This window comes from Labeo rohita, unplaced genomic scaffold (assembly GCF_022985175.1).
Source record: "Labeo rohita strain BAU-BD-2019 unplaced genomic scaffold, IGBB_LRoh.1.0 scaffold_563, whole genome shotgun sequence".
Taxonomy (NCBI): domain Eukaryota; kingdom Metazoa; phylum Chordata; class Actinopteri; order Cypriniformes; family Cyprinidae; genus Labeo; species Labeo rohita.
The window spans coordinates 23,896-44,367 of NW_026129486.1; the positions used below are offsets into that span (position 1 = coordinate 23,896).

At 34.5% G+C, this 20,472-nt stretch overlaps 1 protein-coding gene across 1 annotated transcript in view; it reads left to right on the forward strand.

The window, feature by feature from the left end:
- The window catches only part of LOC127161151 (uncharacterized), a 37,967-nt gene that overhangs the window by 9,633 nt on the left and 7,862 nt on the right, over positions 1-20,472 (forward strand). Inside the window, exons 13-25 of the mRNA XM_051103796.1 lie at positions 2,170-2,340; positions 2,498-2,671; positions 7,859-8,032; positions 8,185-8,361; positions 8,508-8,678; positions 12,426-12,599; positions 12,782-12,952; positions 13,097-13,270; positions 13,421-13,594; positions 13,788-13,961; positions 14,196-14,366; positions 18,628-18,801; positions 20,067-20,240. Of these exons, the coding sequence (XP_050959753.1) occupies positions 2,170-2,340; positions 2,498-2,671; positions 7,859-8,032; positions 8,185-8,361; positions 8,508-8,678; positions 12,426-12,599; positions 12,782-12,952; positions 13,097-13,270; positions 13,421-13,594; positions 13,788-13,961; positions 14,196-14,366; positions 18,628-18,801; positions 20,067-20,240 (2,253 nt within the window). The remainder of the gene's footprint in view (positions 1-2,169; positions 2,341-2,497; positions 2,672-7,858; positions 8,033-8,184; positions 8,362-8,507; positions 8,679-12,425; positions 12,600-12,781; positions 12,953-13,096; positions 13,271-13,420; positions 13,595-13,787; positions 13,962-14,195; positions 14,367-18,627; positions 18,802-20,066; positions 20,241-20,472) is intronic.

The following is a 20,472-nucleotide window of genomic DNA, read 5'->3' on the forward strand; positions in this document are numbered from 1 at the left end:
AACTGTCAGAGGTGTTTGGGCTCTCAAGAGCGACCCCTACTGTCGTACATTACTCGACACAACTCGGAGTGTATGACAGATAGGGAACTGACAGTCCCTGCTAGAAACCTAATAATAGGCCATGATTGAATCTTCTAGCAGGACAATGATCCAAAACACACATCAAAATCAACACAAAAATCTATCACTAAGCACAAAATGAAGCTTCTGCCACGGCCATTCCAGTTCCCTGACTTGAACCCTATAAAAAAAATGACTGGGGTGAAATGAAGAGAATATGCACCAACATGGATCATGGACCAGGTTGCAAGAAGTATTAAAATAAAATGGTACCATTAATTGTGGTCAATGTATATTAGAGAAAAACATTTATTTCATAATAAAATCTCCTCTTTTTAATTCTTATTCTACAATGAAAAGCTTGGACGAATTAACAGATTTATTTTCACAGATTTTGTTGTTTATATTTATTAAGGGTACCAACAATTTTGGCTATGACTGTGTAGAGATTCTCAACAGAGTTGATGTCTAACATTTTAAAGGTCTCTGGGCCTGAGATGAATGTGGCTATCAGTTTTCACTTTGCAATTGATTGTAGATCACTTTAGGGTTTAATATTATTAAAGCAAATTCTAGAATAGCTGATGAATCGGTTGAATTTTTTAATTCCTGTTCTAGACTCTCTGATTGCAGTATCACTGAAGAAGGTTATAAAGCCCTGGCTTCAGCTCTGAGATCAAACCCTTCACACCTGATAGAGCTGGATCTCACAGGAAATGATCCTGGACAATCAGGAGTGAAGGAGCTCAATGATTTACTACAGGATCCAGACTGTCAACTGAAGACACTGAGGTGAGACGTGATAAAATAATACAACAAAAATGATATGCAGCTATTATTCATAGGAGTATTTCACTTATATAAACTGCTGCATCACATTACATTCAAGATTAAACTAGTTCACATTTTTTTCCAGCAGATTTGGATGTTGTTTTCATCAAGTCTATTTTGGTATTAAATTATTTCCTGTTTCATCTTCTCTTCTGCAGGTTTTTGGGTCCTGCTGCAGATGAAGCCTGTCAGTTTGTGACTGGAATTGTAGGTAAAAACCCGTTACTCCTAAGAGAGCTGAATCTGAATGGACGTGAACTAAGCGACACACAAGTGAATCTGATAGCTGCTCTGCTGCAGGATAAACACTGTAAACTCAACACACTGATGTGAGTAATCTTCATGTAGTTTTATAACACGTTTGGTCTATGTTATCTATGCAAATCATATGACCTAAAAACAGTTCTCAGGAATCACTTGTTAGTTAAATTAAATATTTTGTGTTTGTCTCGTGTTCTTCATTTTAGGCTGTGTAATTGTGGTCTAACAGAAGAAAGCTGTTTAGCTCTAGCTACAGTCCTGAGATCAAACCCCAGTCTGAAAGAGCTTGACATGAGCAACAATAATCTGCAGGATTCAGGAGCGAAGAAACTCCAGAATGGATTAGAAAATACAAACTGCAAACTGGAAATATTCAGGTGAACCATTGTTTGATTTTAATAATAATAATAATAATAATAATAATAATAATAATCTCTTTTGATCATAAATGTAACAATTATTTATTTTGATCAGAGAAATATTGCTAAGTAAACCAAAGAAGGAAAGACATGCTTGTGTCAGATGATGAATTATGTTTTTTTCTTCTCTGACCAGAAAGGGAAAGAATAAATAAAATGCATTTGGCATTAAACCTTTTTGGTAGATATATTATTATATAATAAATGTTATTTTGTAATAAAATCTGTTCTCTAGACTTTCAAAGTGCAGTATCACTGAAGAAGGTTATAAAGCTTTGGCTTCAGCTCTGAGATCAAACCCTTCACACCTGATAGAGCTGGATCTCACAGGAAATGATCCTGGACAATCAGGAGTGAAGGAGCTCAATGATTTACTACAGGATCCAAACTGTCAGCTGAAGACGCTAAGGTGAGGCAAGATGAAATAATGCAAAATAAAACATTTGCAGATAATTTATTAAAATATTTCTATATTTCTAATTTGTTATGATGTAAATCTGATACAAACCCTTTCACACATTTTTAGAATCAGATGCTATTTTTTTGCCAAGTTTGGTTGAGAACTGAATTAAATCCTGTTTAATCTTCTCTCCTGTAGGTTTTTGGGTCCTGCTGCAGATGAAGCCTGTCAGTATGTGACTGGAATTGTGGGTAAAAACCCATTACTCCTGAGAGAGCTGAATCTGAGTGAATGTAAACTAGGAGAGACACAAATCAATCAGTTTGCTACGCTACTGCAGGATAAACATTGTAAACTCAATACACTGATGTAAGGGTTTTTTTTTTTTTTTTTGCTGCTGAGTGTGTTTTATGTATCTTTTAAAAGAGAGTGCTGGCATCACCACCACCAGTAATTTTCAACTGTCAGCTAAAACATTTTGGCAGATATTAACCTGAAACTAAATCTGTGTTTTCTCTTTATGCAGCCTGAATAACAACTGTATTACTGAAGAAAGTTGTCATGTTCTGGCTGCAGCTCTAAATTCGAATCCATCCAATCTAAAAGAGCTGGATCTGAGTAAAAATAAACTAGGAAACTCAGGAATGAAGATTATTTTGACTCTGTTTGAAAATGTACAGTGTAGACTGGAAAAGCTGAAGTAAGTATTTTTAAAGTTGATCCCATTAATTACTCTGCTTGTAACATGCATTTAAGGTTCACTTAATTTTACATTTATGGAATTTCCAACATGAACTATACACTGAGGCTTGAGGCAGTTTCTCTGTTTTGTGAAAAAATGAAGATCTTGAGGCTTTAACATTTGAAGATGTGAAGAAATTAAGACATACATATTACTGTAACTTTAGCATTCTATCCTTCCAAACTGAAATCCTTGTCCAAACTCCTTGTTGTATGTAGGGTTGTAAGCATGTTTTAGGCTTAAGGATTAAAATGTAAAATACAAAATATTGTATCCTATTTTTTTACAGTATGATCTCATATTTGTGGATAAAATTGGTAGCTAAAGCTTTTAATTGCATAATTGTGTATGTATTGCTCATTTTATTTTATTTTTTATTTGTTATCTCTACTACAGGTTTAACTGCATCAGTATTACAGATGAAGCTTGTGCTGCTCTGGCATCAGCAATTAATTCAAACCTCAGAGAGCTGTACCTGAGCAGGAATCAACTGGGAAACTCAGGGGTAACAGAAATCTCCAATCTGCTGAGAAATTCACATTGCACACTGCACATACTCACGGTTAATTTAAACATGAATCAAAAAAATCTGAAGCTCCTTCTGGTCTGTAAACTGACTCTGTGTCACAAGGAACAAGTCATAACATCACTTATAGTTGTTAAAAATGTGCTTATGTAGAAAGATTTATAAAATATAATGAATGCTAATGCTAAAGAAGTCTTGTTTTTTTATTTTATTTATTTATTTATTTTTTTATTGTTTTTGTCGTTTTTGTCTTTCTGCAGACTTTCAGACTGCACTATCACTGAAGAAGGATATAAAGCTCTGGCTTCAGCTCTGAGATCAAACCCCTCACACCTGATAGAGCTGGATCTCACAGGAAATGATCCTGGACAATCAGGAGTGAAGGAGTTCACTGATGTACTACAGGATCCAAACTGTCAACTGAAGACACTGAGGTGAGATGTGATGAAATAATACTACAGATAAAATGCAGGTTAAAAGAAAAAGTTTTTTCAACTTAAAAAGTAAGTATTCATGCTACCTTAACATTTTAAGTTTACTCAACTCAAATACGGACAAGTTGCCTACATAATAGTTTTAACATTTTAAGTTGACTAAACCTAAAATTTTAAGGCCACATCCACACAAAGCCAGAGCTTTCCCTATTCAGTCTTTTTTTTTTCCTTGTCTCAAAAAATATTGGCATACACACAAAACAGCTAAACCGACAATGTAGTACACATGCCAGATGAGTATGTGGCACTGTAATTCTGCCATAGAGATGTACTAAAAATGGAGAAGAAGAGCATGCGCATAAACCTTGTGCACTGAAAAGAAAACCCAACACAACCACAAGAAAATGAACATGGAACAATATGTTAATTAATCAGTGTTAATGTTAGTAATAAAAAGAAAATTATCCTAAATACTGAAAATGGTTTATGTGAATATATCTGTGAGGAGAACTATTTATATAAAAAAAAAAAAAAAAGTTTTTTTTTTTTTTTTTTTACAGTGAATAAGCTGTACATTCTATTGCTGCTGTTGTCATCAGTATTTATGTTTTAAGATGATTTATATTAAAAATGTTAAGGGATAGCTTACCACTTTCATCATTTATTCATTCAGGTTTTTGGGTCCTGCTGCAGATAAAGCCTGTCAGTATGTGACACAAATTGTGGGTGAAAACCCGTTACTCCTGAGAGAACTGAATCTGAGTGAACGTGAACTAGGAGACACACAAGTAAATCAGATCACTGCTCTTCTGCAGGATTTTCTTTCTCTGCAGGCTAAATAACAACAGTATTACAGAAAAAGGTTTTGCTGCTCTGACTTCAGTGTTCATTTCAAATCCTTCAAACCTGATAGAGCTGGATCTGAGTGGGAATAAACTAGGAAACACTGGAATCAAGATGATCTGTGATCTGTTAGGACATCCACAATGTAGCTTGAAGAAACTGAAGTGTGTATTTTATTTATCTACATTTCTTCATGATAATATACATTTATAAATGTCCATTTGATTAGATTAACAAAAAAAAAAAAAAAAAAAGATGGCTATGGAAAAATAAAAGATGTGTGTGTGATTTTATAAAAGCCTTTGACAACTTACAACTTTAATATTTTATGTGTGTGTTTAAAGAGAACTTTAAGTATTGTATGAAACTCAAATGAAGCAGATGCTATTAATGCATTGGGTGTAGTACTTAACAGCTTTCTTTTTTGTATATTTAGACTTTCAGACTGCAGTATCACTGAAGAAGGTTATAAAACTCTGACTTCATCTCTGAAATCAAACTCACACCTGATAGAGCTGGATCTCACAGGAAATGATCCTGGAAAATCGGGAGTGAAGGAGCTCATTAATTTACTGCGGGATGGATGCTGTAAATTAAAGAATGTCAGGTAATAAAAGCCTTTCAGTATTTCAAAATAAGCCACAGACATATTCAGATGTGTGCAACTAAGTTAATGTGACAAATGAAGCGAATGCAGAATTTGAATGACATAAAAAGGAATTTACTGAATTGTTTTTTAGTAAAACTGTTATCATAATTATGACTAACACATTCTATTCTTTACTGTACTTTAATGCTACACTGGATCCATAAGGATGATGGGAGCTGCAAAAGGCTTAAAATTCTAACAAAATTAGATCATCTAAATTTTCTGCTTCCTGTAGGTTTTTGAAAAGTTCAGCTGCACAGGAAGCGTGTGACTATCTGAGTCAAGTTCTGGATATAAATCCATTAGTACTAACAGAACTGGATCTGAGTAAAGATAAATTAGGAGACCTGGATGGAGAGAAACTATCTGCTTTTTTGATGGACTCTCATAACAAAGTGGAGAAAATGAAGTGAGTAAACATTATTTATACTATATAACTTTTGTTTTGTTTAATATAAAGGACTGTCAGACACTTGTGAGCAGATATGAAGAACTGTTGATTTGATGTGTGTTGAATATGTGAATAATAAATAATATGTTTTGTGTTTAGGCTGAATAATTGTAAGCTGACAGAGAAAACACTGTTCAGTTCTAGCTACTGTTCTCTCCTCCAAAACCATCCTGAAAGAGATGGACCTGAACAACAGCCGTCTGCTGGACTCAGGAGTCAAAGAGATCTGTGAGGGACTGAAGAAGTCTAAGCTGAAGATACTGAAGTGAGTACATTTCATCAGCTACACTCAACACCACAACATTTATAGAAATAATATATATTTATTGAATCTGGTTCAACAGAAACAGAAACAACTGTTTTTTTAAAACTAAAATAATTGTGATTAAAATGTCAAAAAAAAAAAAGTGCGGCTTTTTCAACAGAATTGAAATCCATGTTGTCAACAGCTGTCCCAAATTAAAAGTGTATAAATAATGCAGTTAATTATAATAAATTGCAAATATTTATATCAGAGTCTTGAAGTCAGAAAGTCTTGAAGATTTAGTCCAAACTGAGTCTGTTCCAAAGGAGCATTCAGTGTAATTTGAGCTGACAGACAAAATGTTCTTCACAAACATGCAATGAATAACTTTAACCATAACTAGTCTTTAAAACTAGGACAAACATAAAAGATGACAAATTGAAATCTGATGTGAAAAAAAATATTATTTAACTTTTTTATTCATAAACATTAACTGACACACTCAGAAATGCTCAACAAACAAATTTACAAGTTTCTTTTAAGAGAGTAAATTTAATTTGAATTTGAATACAACTGGGATGGCTAGGCTTGTCATAAAAAAGTACTATGCATATGGAATTGCAATCATGCAGTGTTAATGAATGAGCAGTTTTTCCAAAACTTTCATTTAACTTGGTGCCTATATACACAAAGTCTTGGATGACCAAATTGAAGACAATGCTGTTGACAAAGGCCACCAGGCAGCATCCAGTTTGGACAATGGCAAACGTTCACCACACACCAGCTACAGTCTTGAAGAGGAGAGAAAGTGATGCAGCCAATTCTGTGAATGGGGATTATGCTGTCATTAAATGCCATGATATCACAAAGGATTGGAGGGAATTTGGTTCAGCACAAGCATGAAAAACAGTATACAATACAATGAGACATACAAGATTTTTAAATACCATACACAATGTAACCAAAGGTTTATGCATTTCATTCAACAAAATTTTTACAGTATAATCCCCATCACTTACTGGATGGCATTAGGACACGCATTGCATGGGTGAGCACCTAGTTTTCCCAAGGTCTCCATATCCAGGAAACTGACCAGTGAAGAGATATTCTTGCAATAAGCTTTTTGGGCAACCGGTCCTGAAGGGTGATATGGCATGGCCAAAAAAACTCCATAAAATACATCCAAATTTTTTTTGCAACTTGATAATTTTTTGAACATGAGAATCCAACTTTTTAACAGTGTATCCATACTCAGATGAATGAAATAGCTTTTGTTCTTAAACTGTTAAAAGTGTGTTTTGTATTATTTTCATTTTGCTTATTTTAATTGTAGTTGGCAGTTGCAGTTATTTTCAATAAAATTTGTTTGTTTGTTTGTTTGTTTGTATAAGATATAAATACAGCTTTTGCCCTGGTAATCTGAAATTGTTTAATTATTTAATTATCACAGCACCAAATACGTAATATATAAAAACTTAAAGTCTGTGTAAAGTCTAGTTTGAGAATTGCTTTTAAACAAATTATAAATGTTAGAAATTTATTTAAACACCGATAGAGGCCAATGTACCATAAAATTACCATTCAAACCAATACATTATTTTAATATCAACATAATATGTCTACTTTTAATATTTCCAAAATAAAACTGTGAAGAGACTCAAAACTTAAAACAGCCAATTAGTAAAGATTTCATTTGATACACATTTTAAACAGCACTGATCATTCTGATTTAGTTAAGAATAATCTCTATTCAGTTCCAAAAAGTTGTCTAAACAGCTTGATGCATGGTTTTATGAGAAAACTAAAAGCTGAAATTGTTTATTGTGTTTTTTTTTTTTTTTTTTATCTGAGAAAGTTAAAGTGGTAGGATAAAACATTTTTTCAATATGAACCCTGTTTTACAAAATTATATATTGTGATTGTCCCATAAATGTGTCATATATTTAAAAAATAATTTTAACCAAAATTAATTGTTATTCATGGATTTATTTTCTGTAGACTTTCAAACTGCAGTATCACTGAAGAAGGTTATAAAGCTCTGGCTTCAGCTCTGAAATCAAACCCTTCACACCTGATAGAGCTGGATCTCACAGGAAATGATCCTGGACAATCAGGAGTGAAGGAGCTTGATGATTTACTACAGAGTCAGAACTACTCACTGAAGACACTGCGGTAAGTATTCTTAAAATAATATTTTATTTTTTAAATATTTTTAAACTTAAAAAGATAATTGTAAGAGCTATAAAATGACTAAAGGATTTTCACAAGCTTGTGAAAATTAATCACTGTATGGCAGGTAATGTCTGTACATTTACTGTGTCCAGGTTGTTACAAAGTCCTGATGCAGAAGAAGCCTGTAAATATCTGACTGACGTTCTTCACATTAAAAACCCATTACTCGAGAGTGAGCTGAATCTGAGTAAACGTAAACTAGAAGACACACAAGTGAATCAGATCGCTGCTCTACTGCAGGATAAACACTGTAAACTCAACACACTGATGTGAGTAATGTGTTCATTTATTATTGTTGATACAGTATGTTATAGAAACCAGGTGCTCAAAACACAGTAATTCTCAGTAATCACTAAATGTTAGCATCCATGCACTTTGTGTTTGTAAATTCTCTCTCTCATGTTTAATATTTTAGGCTGTGTGATTGTGGTCTAACAGAGAAAAGCTGTTCAGCTCTCGCTACAGTCCTGAGATCAAACCCCAGTCTGAAAGAGCTTGACATGAGCAAAAATATTCTGCAGGATTTGGGAGTAAAGAAACTCCAGAACGGATTAGAGGATAAAAACTGCACTTTACAAAAACTCAGGTGAGTTTAATGAATGAATATTTAATTTTAATAATAGCATTGTTTTTGTATTAAGGTGATGATACACAGGGCAACGTTTTGAGCAATGTTGGCAAGCAATGTTGTTTGAGCACTTTCCCACTGAGAATAGGTAGCAAATTTTTGTCTGGATAATTAGATCAGTCATAGGCCCCGTGTTTGGTTGTCCATTAATGACATCATTACCCAGCAGTATTTCTCAAACAGTTTCCCTGTGTATCATAACTTTAGTTTTTTTTTTTTTGTTTTTTTGTTTTTTATTATTAAATGTTTCATGGAATAATGTTAAGTATGCATTTTAAGGTTTTATTAAGAATTATTAAAGTTTAAACTTGATTTTCTTAAAAATAGTGTGTATACATGTTACTCACATATTACTGTAGCACAATTGTGCTGAATGTAGTGTAATGAGACATTTTCTGTTAACCCTTTCACACGCAAGTTTAAAATACAGATCTGACCACTGAGAACGCGTCTTTTTGCACACGGCAGCTGAATTCACGCTAGCTGAATGATAAGGATCACAGAGCTCCCTATTTCAGATTTTTTAAAAAAAATGTTGTGCTTCACATAATATCCACCAGGTGGCACAAGAAATTACATTCTGTAGTTAAACACCATGGCCAGGGATGTGTTTCCCAAAAACTTTGTTAACCAACAATGGTCAGAAGTTCTGTCGTTATTAACATAGTTCAACGATTCAGTGTTTTTTCTTGAAAACATAGTTCAGGGGTGGTGAACTCTGGTCCTGGAGAGCCGCAGCCCTGCAGAGTTCAGCTCCAACCCTAATTAAATCTCACCTGCCTGTTGTTTTCTAGTAACCCTTTAGGCCTTTATTAGCTTGTTCAGGTGTGTTTGATTAGGGTTGAAGCAAAACTGTGCAGGGCTGTGGTTCTCCAGGACTGACGTTCGCCACCCCTGACATAGTTCAAACGAACATTCACAAACAGCATCGCAAACTTATGTGGTTGGAACTACAGCTTTTCCACATCCTCTATAAGCGCCGTTTTTGAAGAGTGCGCATGTGCATAAATTCCTATGGGAAGTAAAAAAGACTTGGGAAACCCATGAACGTTTTTATTGTTTGTTAATGCACACTTTACTGTGCTTTATGTGTGCATTGTCGATATGTTGGCTACTATAGGCTAAAGCTAGTCAAGTCAGCATGCTGATTTAATTAGTCTTACTAAAAGTAAATTAAAAACAACAACCCGAATAAGGCAAAGGTGATCATTCATGCATATTTTCATAAAGTATATTTTGTTTTCTATTTGACGGTTTATTTCAGTTCCACATTTCAAGCTGCCTAATACACAAAAGTAATCTAACCTAGCTGAATGATGTTCTGATATGACCTAAAACAACTGCTGTATTTAAGTTAGTGCGCTCCTGCGAGAATAATTTAGCATGCCAGATTTAAAACCCTATTTTAGAATAAAACCACTCAGTTGGGCATCCCACAACTGTTATTTATAAACGTTAGTTAGTTTATATATATAAAATTTTACAGCAACAGTTTGAAAAATAATTGTTTATTTATTTGGAATAAAATACTAACGTTTATATATATATATATATATATATATTATTTACATATAAGTGTTTTGAGTGTATTTCTCTTCTTTTTGCTTAAAGGTGCTAGAAAATTATTATTATTATTATTAAATTGGCTAGCTGTAGTTTTCTTATTAAAATTTAAATCACTATAAATCACTATAAATGTCAATGTCATTAAAATCTGTACCGTTCAGCAAGACCACAGCCTTACTGTGCTGTTATGTGAATTTAGGCCAAAAATGCGAGTGAAGGATGCCGCTTAAATTCTGTTGTCGCAGATTTAGCTCAAAGGGAAATTTATATAAATAATTACAATTAATTATGATTAATTACAATTATTTATATCAGCTGCCAGTAGTAACTGTAGCAGAAGTAATTTTCCATCAACTAATCTGTTCACCCAGCGAACATTCAGTATAATTTTTATTTTATAAAAATTACATCTTCCGATTTTTATTTTATAAAAATTAATTATTATTTTATTTCAACTCTAGAAATGATATTTTCTTGGCTACAGAAAATAACTTTCCTAAAGTACCATTGCATTAGAGCACGTAGCTCGAATCGGAATCGTAAAGGGACATCAATTTGCAAGGCAGAATCAGAATCAAAACTCTTAACTTGTGCACAATAGTTTATTAACGAAAGACTAACACATAACTAATCTAAACAAACCAACATGAAATCACTCATACATGGGGGAATGGTCAGTGAGAAGCAGTTAGAAAGAGACAAGGAAATGAAGCTATGAAAAGATTCAGTTAACCATCTGAGTAAACCATCAGTGCTGTCTACAGCTTATACTAAACCTCTGTTTGTTTAGTTAAATGTACGATACTTGCATTGCCTTGGTCGTTGAACAAGTGTCCAAATGCAGTCTCGGATGAAAATCTTGATGGTTGGAGCAGTGGTGGTTATGGAATTGCGATCACGTTCTTCTGGGTCTGAAGAGTGATGAACTCCAAAGATGTTCTGACTCAATGGTGACTGGGAGTTTCTTCCCATGTGAAAATTGAAGAAGATTAAAAAGGCAAAAGAACGCATAGACATTTTCTTAATATGATTGTTTAAACCAACAGACTGATGAAAATGCGGGACATTTTCTCAATATGCGATGTGCGGGACAAGGGGTGAAAATGCTGTGCGGTACAACGCAAAGTGGGACAGGTGATCACCCTAAACAGGCCTGTAAAACATGAGACTGAAAAAAAAAATCATTCTACTTTGTTTCTCTGCTTCGTCACTTCATTTGCACTTACAAATGATCTTTTGTAAATGATTTTAGGTCACATCATCTAGCAAAAATAAATTTTGTTTGTTTGTCAGATTCAAACTTATGTCACTCGTGTCAAATGATAGGCTATAAGCATTAACAAAAACCTACTTACTCATTAAGCCACTCTCTCGTGATTTGGAAAAAAAAAAAAAAAAGGTTTTGTTATTTGCCTTGGTCTCTTAGTGTAAACGGCCTTCGCCGGCAACACGGGATATTTACACTTTTAAATTTAAAAAAATTGCTTTTATGGTCTCATTAGTTTGTCTGTGTGTGTTTTTGTAGTAAATTGTGCATAAAACAAGGGGAATGTGGTAAAAATACTGTATGTTGGTTTTCTGGCTGTAGTTCTTGCCACATTAAGCTACGTTTTAGATTGTGGTTTTAGATGATCTACAATGTATCAAAGCATGATAAAAATAAGGCTGTAGAGTAATAGTCTACTTTTGAAATTGTGTGATCAAATTGTCATGATAAACAAAACATAACAGAATCAGAAATAGTCTAGTGGCCTTCGTGTAGTACATGCAATAAGCTTCAATACATCACAGCTTGCCGTGAATAATGTTCTCTTCCGCTTCAGTTCTCTACGTTACATGACTGCCCCCTACTGATCACGTCTTTCCTGTGTTAGACCATTTTCTGTGACCCTGCACAAAGTGTCATGGTCAGGCGTTATCCCTTTACTCCACGTACACAATCTCAGTGGCCAGATCTGTATTCTAGTTGACCCTCCAGCATCACCTTATTATATCCATGGCAACGCGTCATTTGTCACGTGACACACAATAGCCACAGTAATGCTGCATGACAGGTTTTTTTGTACAATTAATAATGCTGCAAAAGATCCCCTATATTAAAAAAGGTTAAATGCAATTTTTCAAACCTTGTTACTGTAGACTTTCAGACTGCAGTATCACTGAAGAAGGTTATAAAGCTCTGGCTTCAGCTCTGAGATCAAACCCTTCACACCTGATAGAGCTGGATCTCACAGGAAATGATCCTGGACAATCAGGAGTGAAGGAGCTCAATGATTTAAAACAGGATCCAGACTATTCACTGAAAAATCTAAGGTGGGCCTTGATTAAACAATATAAAAACATGCTGTTGAATTAATACACATTATTATTTCACTAATGCAATCTGTTGCATTCCAGTAAATTAATCAATTTCTCATTTCCCATCAGAATCAGATGTTATTTTTATTAAACTGCGTATAGTTGAATTAAATCCTGCTTCATCTTCTCTTCTCCAGGTTTTTGGATTCTGCTGCAGATGAAGCCTGTCAGTATGTGACTGGAATTGTGGGTGAAAATCTGTTACTTCTGAGAGAACTGAATCTGAGTGAACATAAACTAGGACATTTTGGATTAATGAAACTTGCTCTGGTACTGCAGGACAAACACTGTAAACTCAACACACTGATGTAAGTTTTATCATTATTTTGACAATTTTAACATGTATAAACTTGCTCCTGGATGTTTTAATATTGTTTACCAGAGTGTTGACTTTTAACTAATAATTAATTCTTGATAAATATTTTGTTGTGCGTTTTTTTTTCTTAACACAGTCTGAATAACAGTGATATCACAGCAGAAGATTGTCGTGTTCTGACTGAAGCTTTAAATTCAAACCCTTCAAATCTGACAGAGCTGAATCTGAGTGGGACAAAACTCAGAAACTCAGGAATGGAGATTGTCTCGACTTTGTTAAAGAATGAACAGTGTAGACTGGAAAAGCTAAAGTAAGTGTTTTTACTCAATTTGTAAAACTAAACCAACTACTAAAATATTTTTATCATGCAATTCTCATATTGGTGGACTAAAGTAGTATTAGCCAAATCTACTAGATGCATAATTATATGTGTAGCTTATTTGTTTACTTTCTTATACAGGTTTAATTGCATCAGTATCACAGGAGAAGGTTGTGCCACTCTGGCGTCAGCATTTGGTTCAAACACTTCAGTCCTGAAAGAGCTGGATCTGAGTGGAAATGAACTAGGAAACTCTGGAGTGACTGAAATCTCCACTCTACTTGGAAATTCTCAGTGCACACTGCAGATACTCAGGTTAGGTTTTGATGAATTTAAACATGAACAAAAAATTTCACCTTTGTACATAAATAAATTAGTGTGCATCTTTATTGAAAAACATTTCATGAGTATTGACAAATGCACATTTTTTAAAAAATAAAATCTTGTTTTTCTAAATGAGTTACAACATTTGAGACTTTATTTTGTTGCTGTTGTTTTTTGCCTCTAGACTTTCAAACTGCAGTATCACTGAAGAAGGTTATAAAGCTCTGGCTTCAGCTCTGAGATCAAACCCTTCACACCTGATAGAGCTGGATCTCACAGGCAATGATCCTGGACAATCAGGAGTGCAGAGGCTTGATGATTTACTACAGGATCCAGACTGTAAGCTGAAGACGCTGAGGTGAGACGTGATGAAACAATGCAAAAATAAATGTATAATAAATAAATGTAAAAATAAATAAATAAATAAATGTAAAAATAAATGTAGCAAGTTAATTATTTGTAGAAATATTATAAGTGCTTCATGACAATTCTAGATAAATAATTTCACACAGTTTACCATCTGAACCAGATGCTGTTTTTTATTACTCCCAATTTAGTTTAAATAAATCCTGTTTCATCTTCTCTTCTGCAGGTTTTTGGGTCCTGCTGCATATGAAGCCTGTCAGTATGTGACTGGAATTGTGGATAAAAACCCATTACTCCTGAGAGAGCTGAATCTGAGTGGACATCAGCTAGGAGACACACAAGTGAATCAGATCGCTGCTCTACTGCAGGATAAACACTGTAAACTTAACACATTGACGTGAGTATTTCACATGATTTAAGTAAGGAATAATGTAAATCCAGCTGGTTGTTATCGCAGAATAAAGCCCGACAGGCTTGTCAGCAGCCTGACGTGAAGAAGAGGGCTGTTGTACAAGACTGAAGGGCTTTATTTAGCAATAGCAACCGGCTGGATGTACATTATCCCGCTTATTACACAGCTTCTTGCCACAAAAGTAAATAATAAGGCATAAAACATTGATCTGAGTTCAAACTAGATGGACGTTTAAGGGATACGGTGCAGTCATAGTAGTGTTGCGCGAGTGCAAATCTTTCCGCTTGCACACAGATTTTTTTTGCTCTTGCACAAAACCGGACGCGCACTCTCAGATTCACGCTGCTCTTGCCCAGGGAGATTGCGTGCACTTAAAACGTGTCTCTCCTCTCTCTCAAAGTGTGTGTGAGCACTGAAACTATGTCTTGTGCACTCGCAAATCTCTCCGTGCTCATGCACTAGAAAATAATTATTTTAAACGTTGTCAAAAGTTATCAGCCAATCAGATTTTTCTACGACTGAGAGATAAAAACTCTATATGAGATCTTATTGGCTATAGGGAAATGAACCTGGAATTTTTTCTACAATCAAAGATGGATCTGTAATTACTTTACAATTTAATATGTAGTCATATTAATCAAATATAAAATATGGAAATTGGGTGCATTTGTTTGATCAAACCCCTCTGAGCGATTTAACAAACAAAACAAACAAAAGAGTATGATTCTTAAAGTTCATGCGGTCATATGGGTTTATATATATATATATATATATATATATATATATATATATATATATATTGTGACGGGTGCGGAGCAAACGACAGACACAGTGGGCGTGACGTCAGGCCTCGGAGAGGTTTTTATTAAACAATAAAACCAAAAGTGTCCAAAAGGGGAAATAAAGTGTCCAAAATAAACAGGGGGATCTGGTGTCCTCGACGTGACGGGGTTCCGTGAAGGAGGGGCAGTGTTCGGAAGGGAAGGGTCCAGGTAAGGGGCGGAGTCCGGCGGCCGCACACTCTCCCGCCGGGATCCGCGGCAAGTGTGATGGGTAGCGGCTTCCTTTAGCGGCTTCTTCCGTCCATCGTTGCAGTGCGGCACTCCCCTGGCGGGTAAATCGGCCCGGCATCCTAGCCCGCAGCCCTCTGGGTGCGGCTCACGTCCGGACCGCGGGTCCGGCAGCTCGTCCATCGCGGCGCAGGTTCCCTCTTCACCCCTTCCTGGACCCACGAGGACACCAGCGTGCATGCACGGGGAAGAGACCGGTCTCTGAGGAGAGGCGCGCTCGGCATTTTAACAGCGGCGGTGATGAGGCTTCATTCACATCAGGTGTGCCTCATCACACGCCGCCAAACCTGGATGCAACGGCGCCCCTCCTCCTCCTCCTCCTCCCACACGCCCACTCCCGTCGGGAGCCTGGTGAAGGGCGGCGTTTACCGACGGGGTGAAGCTGATAGCCAGGGGGGAGGCAGCCGTTTTGTCACAATATATATATATATATAAATGATATATCTTCTGATTTAAGTCAGAACGTTTTAGATCAGGGTCAGGTGCCCTATTTCCTAAATACTTAAGATGTGGAGACCATATATAACACTAATGAATTTCTCATATTTGTCATAATGTCACCACATTATATTCTATAGTTTTAATGTATTTGCAGACAATGCAATTACCTTTAACTGTCATATAGCTATATATTCACTGTTTTAGAGAAGAGTTTAATGGGTTTTCATGAAAAAAAGCTAAAATCAGAACTGAAAACAAACACTGGATTAAAAAAAATCCCAATAAATGTCCAAAGAGTGATTCTATTTATTGTTATGATTATATCTTCATTATTTACATCTATGTTTGTGTCTGATGTTGATTTAATAGAAATTGTTACTTATTTTATGCCAGCATACCAACTGAGAGTTTATTGCAGTTATTTTCATAAATCTGACATATGACATATGTTGGACAGAGGTTATTTATATGTAAACATCATCAAAGCAAAAAAAATTCTGATGGTCATTCGATTAACATCGCTAAATATTATTAAACTAGAAATGATTAAAGATCCATCTTTGATTGTACATACATAAAAGAGATAAAGTAGTAAAACAAAGTACAATAACCAGTGTAAAACAAAAAATACAATAATAAAAAAAATAAAGGAAAGGCCCTAAATATGTTTTGAGATGTTTTTTTTTTTGTTTGTTTGTTTGTTTTAAGTGCATAATGATAGCTATTGAAAAACATTTAATTCAGCTGCAAAAAGAATAATTTTCTAGCGAATAAGCAGATTTGCGAGTGCATAGGACACAGTTTAAGCCACACACACACTTTGAGAGAGGAGAGACACATTTTAAGTGCGTGCAATCTCTCTGGGCAAGAGCAGTGTGAATCTGAGAGCGCGTGTCTGGTTTTGTGCTAAAGCAACGTAAATCTGTGTGGGAGCGGAGAGATTCATGCTCGTGCATTGTATTAATCTACTTTTGTGCTACAATAATGCGCTCTCGACATTCGTCATTAAAATAACACACACTTGCTGTGTTTTTTCAGCTTCTGCTGCATCAATATACATAATCTCTAGAACTGCTCTGAGAGTCACTTCTTGAGCATTTTATATTAATATATTACTTAATGTAAAGATATTACTACTAACAATAAAAAAATTAATAAAAAAAGAAAAATATTATTAAAACAATGTTTAAGGAATATTTACTTGAAAAAAATATTATATTAAAATATATAGAATTTATTTACGAGAATATTGTAAATACACAACACAGTATTTCTGAAAAAAAGAAGAAATAAATATCCCATAATAAATTAATTCTTTAGCAAATATAATTATTCTTTATCAGTTCATTAGACATGGTTTTGATTATTAAAATGTAATGAAAATAATTAAAATAAAATCCAGAAAATTAATGGAAAACAGAGATTCACAACCAAAACTAAATTTGAGAAAAATAATAAAACGTATTTCATAAGGCCTTAAAAACATGTAATTTTTGTTAAACTTTTAATAAATTGCTGATAAATTCTGCAATTTTCATGATTGTAACCATTAAAATAGTCTACAAAAGCTATGAAAATGTAATTTAGGAAAAAAAAAAACAGATTTTATAGGGCCCTCTTTATTGCATTTGTGTCTTTGTTTTATTGTAGCTGTCCTTTAGTTTGTTACTTGCATCTAGGTTCTTATTATTAATAACAGATAAAATAACAAAAAATGACTGTCATGATATAAATTGTTGTTGTGAAATAAAATTACTACATCATAAAATAAGAGTTGGCTTTATCCTTTAAGCTAACTTACCAATATAGCAAAGATCTCTACATACCTGTAGGCTCGGTAGTTGTTCACCCTAATCCTGTGTAGTGACGCTTACATGTGATTTATTATTATTTTATTATTATTATTATTATTATTATTATTATTATTTTTTTTTTATTTTTTTAAGGGGGGATGGAATGTTTTGTTCTAATGGATAAAATAATGATGATCACCATTTAGATCTTCTATTATTCAGTTACTTTTCCTGCTGTTCTCCTTTTTTTTTTTTTTTTTTTCCAGTGGTAGTATTTTAGTGTTTTAGTCAGTGGTAGTATTTTAGTCAAAATTTTAGTCAGGTAACGTAAGTCAAGTCAAAATTTCACCATGTAAATAACACTAAGTCATAGCACAAAATTTCACCATGTAAATAATATATATATATATATACTGTATATATATTGATTTTATACAAAATGTTTCAAAATCTTACCAGTTTGTTTGTTGTTATAATCTTTTACAGTGTACAAAAGAATCATTGTGATTATCGTATAATTGAGTTTAAATCTTTTATTAGCCAACCAAACACAAAGCATTCACAAAGAAAAAATGTTCCCAGTAAGCAAACAGTCTGACTACAGGCAGTTACCCGGATGAGCCTGTGTTATAAGTTTTTACTGGTTTGATATCTGGGAATATCAAAACTTGGAATGTGGTGACTGACCAATCAAAATTGAGTATTCCACTGAGCTGTGTAATAATACTTTACAAATACCCTTAAGGTATAATAGTGTTTGATATTTCATTTACAAAATACTGGCATTGTGGTTCTTTTTCTGAGGACTAAGATTAGTTAAACCATCATATATTTTTATTCTTCTTTAGTTGTTAGTTGTGTGTTGTGAATGACATAAACTGAAGAATGTTTCTAGTCTTTTTGTCTTTTGATTTCCCTTTCACCCTCTCTTTTTCTCTGCAGACTAAAAAATGACAATATTACAGAAGAAGGTTGTGCTGCTCTGACTTCAGCATTTAATTCAAATCCTTCCAACATGATAGAGCTGGATCTGAGTGGAAATAAACTTGGAAACTCAGGAATAGAGAAGATCTGTCTTCTGTTGAAAAGCACAGAATGCAAATTAGAAAAACTAAAGTGTGTATTTTCATGAATGTACTTTTCTGCATTTTAATTTGCTGCACATTTATAGCATTGATTTGATTAGATTACCTTAGGAAACCTGGAGGCTATTATTTCAGTTACTATATTTACTTCAGTTTTACTTTTTGACTAATATTCTGTCTAACGCCTGTTTCACACATACTCCGTCTGCAGTGCGTATGCAGTCCGTGTGCGTTACGTATGCGGTGCAGAAGCAGGAGGCGGTCATTGTGCTTTCACACAGGACACGTTTGCAGTGCGCTACTGACTCCGGTTCAATCCTCGATTATATATAATGATAGTTGCTAAAGCAAAAGTAAGTACACGTAAACATGGCACTTAAGAAATAAAGATTTGAAAACTTACCATTCACAATACCATTCACAATACCATTCACCATTCCAATAGCCGAAGAATCCACAATTAGACGAGTGTCGTCCATGTCACCTCGTTTTGAGTAGTTGTAGTTCCGCCACGTGATTGGCTGATGCGATTAAACTCACCCTCTCCCTCCAAGGATATAAAAAGTCATTTTTGTAGGGAAAAAACATATCTGATCGCATTATGCAAGTTTTATAGAAGTACTGTGCTCATTTATGTATTTTCCTTTTTTTTTTTTCTTTATTTCTTTATTGGATTTATTTTTATAATTTACTGTGTACAAAGTATCACACATTAATTGTGTGTAAATTATGAATTTATTACAATTTAATGCCAATCCATGTTCATTTTGCCCACAAACAATCTGCTGTTCCGGATTCCAGCACAGCAAAAATAGACTCTGTGCCGAAACGATCGCTGCACTGCTGCAAACGCACCGCATCTGGAATGCACTGCCGGACAGCAACCGCGTGCAGTGTGAACGCTCTGATCCGTTAACATGGGTGCGGAAAAAAATACGCAACGCATACGCACTGCAGACGGAGTATGTGTGAAACAGGCGTAACATCTTTGTTTTTGAAAAAAAAAAATAAAAAACACACACAAGGGTAAATGAGTAATGACAATTTCTTTGTTGGGCAAATAGTTTTAGTAACATATTAGCATTAAATTATGGGTCAATGCATGTATTTGCCAATTTTAAAATTATATTTTATTAGCATACACTTTTGCACGCTCTATGCCGGGGGTGGCAAACTCTGGTCCTGGAGAGCCGCAGCCCTGCACAATTCAGCTCCAACTCTAATTAACTTTAAGTGTTTTTATTTTGTTTATTTAGCACAGAACATGCAATACCTAACAGCTTCTTTCATATACAGAGTTTCAGACTGCAGTATCACGGAAGAAGGTTATAAAGCTCTGGCTTCAGCTCTGAGATCAAACCCTTCACACCTGATAGAGCTGGATCTCACAGGAAATGATCCTGGACAAACAGGAGTGAAGAAGCTCAGTGATTTACTACAGGATAGATGGTGTAAACTGAAGAATGTCAGGTGATTAAATACTTCAAATACTTATTTTCAATTTCAGATAACCTTTCTGGAATCATGCTCCATAGCAATCAATTGAGAAGCTATATCTTTGTTCTATGTTTTCTCAGTTTGGGCCTCTGAATAAAATTGAAGCCCTTTTCCTACCTTTTAACAACAACAAAAATATCTTCATGCTTGCTGATATCATTTTCTCTTTAAGCAACTGAAGTAACAACTGAGTAACATTTAAATT